This window comes from Adiantum capillus-veneris, chromosome 18 (genome assembly GCF_014529385.1).
Source record: "Adiantum capillus-veneris isolate H3 chromosome 18, ASM1452938v2, whole genome shotgun sequence".
Classification (NCBI taxonomy): Eukaryota; Viridiplantae; Streptophyta; class Polypodiopsida; order Polypodiales; family Pteridaceae; genus Adiantum; species Adiantum capillus-veneris.
Genome location: NC_140948.1, coordinates 64,829,624 through 64,835,216, shown reverse-complemented (window position 1 = coordinate 64,835,216; position 5,593 = coordinate 64,829,624). Strand labels below are relative to the sequence as shown.

Below are 5,593 nucleotides of genomic sequence, written 5' to 3'. Positions count from 1 at the left end.
GTGGAGGTCACTTTTTGGCTGGCCAGTGGCCAAGAAAGTTCAACCCACCTCGCCCAGCCAGCCAAACTCAAGCTGCCGATCCAATCAAAACGCTTGTTTTCTGCCCTCACCAACAACAGCTCTTCCCTGCCTCACGCTTCCCGGCTGGCTATGCGATGTGCTCAATCGCTCAGGCCTGCTAGCAGGGCCACCCCTCCGGGTATGCCGAGCAGAGGCTGGGCTCCTTTACGCCAAAGCTCTCTCTCTCTCTCTCTCTCTCTCTCTCTCTCTGTGCAAGCAGTTAACTACACAATTGAAGACCTTCATTAGAATGACAGATTTCAAAACACGGAAAAGGATGGCATATGCCAAAATAGAGTTCCATAATGCCAGCATGATGATATAGAATTTACAAAGATCGTGTTTACATTATCTGTAATCCCTCCTATCCCCCCATTTACATCCATCTACTCCCTAGCCATGTCATCTTATCTTATGTGTGTAAATGCAGAACCTGATTCAAAAGATTGAAGTACCTGCAAATGCTCAAAATGGGATTCGTAAGTAAACCAACCATGCCCACTCAATGAATCACAGAGACTTCAGTTAATTGGCATGGGGCTTCGAAAGGTCTTTTTCATCACCATCGGTAATCTGCGCATTTTGTACACTTTCACCTTTTAGCCTTCTTTCATCACCAGCAACCTTTGCTGCAGACTTCACAAAGTTGCTCGGGTAAAACACCTTGCGGAGCTTCGAGATGGTCCAAGCTGTTGTCAAAAAGCCGCCTACAGCATTGAAACCTTGCTGTGTAAATTGTCCAGCCTCACCCCCATACCTGCACAAGGCATGTAATAAACATCATGTTCTGCAAAATCAGAGTCCCTTCAAACAATACCAAAATACCTCTAAAAGCCCCAAAATACAGGATGCACTGCTCCAATTTTCACATAGTTTGTTCTTTTCATGATGGAGATGGACAAAGTTTTCAAAACTCACATACCAGCATGTTCTTCTACCAATTTGAATAATTTCATATATTTATACACCAAGACAGGTGCTTCCTAGCTTCCATGGTGATCTTTTCGGTGGGTGTGTGCTAGTAAATTCAAACGGGATCACATGCTTTTTTGTTGAGGATTATTGGAACTTCCTTTGATGTGTTCTGTGGAGCTCAATCTTAGCGTAGCTCATTGTTGGGAGATATTGCTTTAGAGGTGCCCCACTTTCATTTGCCGAACAGCATTATAACACACGCAAGTATGTTTTTGGGGCACTTAGGTATAAGAGAACAAAATCAACCCCTTATCTTTCTTGATGAGAAGAAAAAGAGAACGGGTGGGGGAAGAGTTTACCTTTGTGTTACGAGGCCTGTTGTTGCAGTTGATGTAGTGGTCAATACGTTCTTCCCAGCTACCTCTAGTGCATCAAAAATTTTACCTGCAAAATACACACGTGCACATTAAGCACTCGAGCATAAAATAATTACATTTTTCATCAAGGAGAAAGCATAGGATGCACTAGGTATGGAAACTTCTTACCGAAACCATCTAAAGATGCGAGAGCAACTTGTCCCGGCATCAGGCTAAGAAGCTTCTGCCCTGCTTTTGATGTGACAAGAGGCCTTGTTATGAAAGCTGCAGCTTTAAGAACTCCAGAGAGGACCCCGCCCACAATCTGCTCTGACATAGCGGATATCTTTTGCACCCTGCAGTAGTAAGGAGATTCAATTCAACTCAACCACTAATTCATATAGAAGATACTGCATGAAGCAAACATAGTAGCCAGCAACCAAAGCAAAGACTTTCAAGTACAACTCACACACACACACACACCAGTGCTCAAAATAGTTTTTTTTCTTCACATGGAAATTTTAGAGGTAAATTAACCATAGTTAAAGGCTTTCACACTAGAACTCTCCAAACTTTGTACCCTTTTTCACCTGCAAATTTTACCTTTCAAGGTACATTTCAAGACTTATAGGTGTGTGCATGCGTGCGTGTGGTGTTTTTCAAGCACCACATGCACGCACGCACTAGAACACGTGTGCATGCATAGATGCATGCAACTGCACTCAGACGCTCAAGCATGCTTAAGACACAACCGATGCTTAAAAGTTCAGAGCTTGGTTGCATTCTGCGCATCTGTTTCCCCATTCCTGTATTCAATGAAGATGATGCTCCTATCACTACAACCCCATGAGAATGAAAACAAATGCCCACACGAGTCAAATGGACAACCACCAAACATTGTTCTTGCAGAGAGTATCAGTCTTGCTAACAAAAATATCAACCTCCTCATAAAATATATCACATGAGCATAATGCACCATAGAAAGACCATTATCATCTGTTGATGATGAAAGAATATACTTACCGTTGAATCCTCCTCGTAGCACTTGGACTGATCTTTGTTGGGCTATCCTTGGATTTGATTTTCCCTTGCATGAAGTGATTCCCTTTCTCCAGTTGAGCTATGGTAGCCTCACTACACCAAAAGATCCCTCTGATGATCTGCCCTGCACCGGATGCGATCGCACGTGCAACACTGCTGCTGTAATCCTCGACATTTGGAGCAAGTGCAGTCCAATAGTCCTCTGCAGGAACCCCTCCCAAACCAGCAGTAGCGCTAATCTCATTCACTTTCTGATCATTTTCTACCGCAACAAGCTTGTCTCCGCCGCGTTGTGTTGTCACTTGCGGTGCCTTGAAGCAGCAGTACTGTTTCAATACTTCATCCAACTGCTTCAAACACTCCATATCTGTGTTTGAACTGAACGTGATTCCATAGTTGAGGAGGCTATCGTCTCCGGATGATGAGGATTTCTCTGCTGTGGGTGAAGCCAACCTGCATTCCTTTTCAATCTCTGGGGGAACCATAACAGAGAAGAAGTAATGGGAGGGATCGAGCTTTACTGCTGCTTGATCCTTTGTGAGAGGCCATTGAAGCTCCTTGCCTACACGTGCAAAGACAGCAATGCCGTTGCCATCCTGGTTAAGACGAACAATAGAGAAGGGGCCACTTGCAAGGTGAGGGCTAGCCTCGCGATCGACAAGGTGAGCGACGGCGTCAGGCACAGAGACTAACAGAGTCTCGGATGCCTCAACAGGGGAGACCTCGATCTTCTTGGAAAGATCTGCAGTGATGGCATCTATGGAGACGGGGTCTGGGTAGCGCAGGCGCGACTGCTGATCAGAAGAGAGAGGCGTTTCGGCCGGGGCATTTAAAGAAGGGTAATGTATTTGAGGGTCCATAGCCTACAACTTTAACCCTAACAAACAGCAAAGCAGACAAGAAAGCAACACTTACTCGACGACGAAGAAGGTCACTCAGAAGTATGAGAAGCAAGCAAGGTTTGCGGAAGAGGGCAGAGGGATGGGGGCGACGGAAAGGCAGCAGACAAGTGTCATTTTTTATGTAATTTGTAGGCAGAGAGACATTGCTGCTCGAGACGCGTCTCTCTCTCTCGCTTATGCGTGTGCGTGTCGACACACGGCAGACCTATAAATGTGCGTGTAGGAGGGTGCTCGTGAAACCCTCAAAACTTCAAAAGGATAGGCATCCCTGGGCACCCGGGGTATTTGCCTGGATGCCTGAGGTTTATCTACCTCAGGGTGGAGGTGACTCGGATCATTGACAATGCGCATACTGGTAGACATACGTACTGGTGGACTTTTTAAAAAATCCATTAATTCTCTTATTCCCTCCTCTCGTCCTCGAAGGTGCTCCCTTTCCTCTGACCATCACCTCCATCCTGCCCACAACGCCTGCGCCCATGCTTGCATTCGCCCCCGCCTGCATTCGCCCCCAAGCCTTCCTCTCTGCCACCAGCCTTGCTATGTCCTTGCGTCATACTGGCAAACAACCGTCCTTTGCACCCAACTCTGCTTTGCCTCCCGTTCTTCCAGCCCATCCTGCAGGTCTGTCGATCATGCATGAAGAGCTCTCTCTCTCTCTCTCTCTCTCTCTCTCTCTCTCGGGATAGTTTTCCACGACGTTAAAATACTCTTCTTCTTGTTCTTCGCGCCACCTCTCTCTCTCTCTCTCTCTCTCTCTCTCTCTCTCTCTCGGGATAGTTTTCCACGACGTTAAAATACTCTTCTTCTTGTTCTTCGCGTGGCGCGAAGAACAAGAAGAAGAGTATTTTAACGTCGTGGAAAACTATCCCGAGAGAGAGAGAGAGAGAGAGAGAGAGAGAGAGAGAGAGAGAGAATTTCCTGAGATTCTAGCTACTCAACAATTTATTGAAATTGAGCAAACATACTCGGATAATTGTGGCGTCCTACATAATAGACATACTGGGTCTATACTCGTTTTCATTAATTAATTAGTTGGCGAGATTCGCTCAGGCCTTAAGTCTTAAATCAAATCCACCAATTGGATAGCGTGCACGCGCGAGGTCGACTGCGACCTCTGCTCCCTACGGCCCTCCCTGCGGTATTGCCTGCGCGTCTTTCTCCTTTGGCAGCCCTGGGCTGCATCGGCTACATTGCAACAAAATCCAGCTAGCCGCAGCACACACACACACACACACACTATGCGCGCACCGCCACCCTTCCACACCCTAGCTGCTCTTCACGAGCACAACAACAGGGCGACCATCGTACATGCAGGGAAAGGTCGTGCGCTGCAACCGAAACACACAGAGAGAGAGACAGAGAGAGAGACGGGACACCCTCTGCACCACACCCTCTGCTCCACTGCGCCCTCCGCCTGTCGTCCTTTCTCCTTCGGTCGCCCTGGGCTGCATCTGGTTGCATTGCAACAAACTCCAACTAGCCGCAGCACGCACACACACACACACACACACACACACACACACACACACACACACACACACACACTATGCCCGCACCGCCACCCTTCCACAACCTAGCTGCTCTACACGAGCGCAACAGCAGGGCGACCATTGTACACGCACGCAGAGTCGTGCGCTGTAACCGAAACACACACACACACACACACACACACACACACACACACACACACACACACACACACACACACACACACAGACGGGACACCCTCTGCACCACACCCTCTCCTCCACTGCGCCCTCCGCCTGTCGTCCCGACTACGTAGCGCCTAAGTACCTGCAAAAAAATCACCGCCCCTCAAGGAGCTGCTGACACACGCCTCTCTCTCCACCTCCCTTTATCACCCCCACTTCCCTTTTCGGCGGTATCTGACGAGATTCCTCCTAATTTGACATGCTTACAAAGATTAGGACCACATACTCGGATAATTGACAATGCGCATCAAAGGGCTGCACCACCGTTAAATCTCGTGAGTCAATCTTTCAAAACTAATTTCGAGATCTCGAGATTAGTTTTAATCCTCAATTTTGTGTTTACCTTGATTGTCTAATACCATTTTTGAGAATGTTGCAAGGAGACCTATGCTGTTGGACGCATCTCAATGGAGGGAGATAATTAAAAATAGACATTGCAAAGATGGCCAAAGTTCGTGAGCTAATTTTGGAAAAGCGAGGCGAAGTCAACTAATTGTGGAGCACACCCTAGCCGGGGCGGCCAGGGGATGGGGGCGACGAAAATGCAGCAGACAAGTGTCAATTTTGCAAGGAATGTATTTTGTAGGCAAAGAGACATTGCTGC

The 5,593-nt window shown here is 47.4% G+C and overlaps 1 protein-coding gene across 1 annotated transcript; it reads right to left on the bottom strand.

The window, feature by feature from the left end:
- Positions 1 to 332: 332 nt before the first annotated feature.
- On the bottom strand, positions 333 to 3,487 carry LOC147435786 (senescence/dehydration-associated protein At3g51250-like). Its single transcript, XM_086488726.1, has 4 exons — positions 2,355 to 3,487; positions 1,521 to 1,687; positions 1,335 to 1,419; positions 333 to 817 (listed from the first exon to the last, which is right to left on the bottom strand). The coding sequence occupies exons 1-4, from the start codon at positions 3,230 to 3,232 to the stop codon at positions 586 to 588; spliced, it is 1,362 nt and encodes a 453-aa protein (XP_086344852.1). The 5' UTR covers positions 3,233 to 3,487; the 3' UTR covers positions 333 to 585.
- Between the last annotated feature and the right edge of the window lie 2,106 nt (positions 3,488 to 5,593).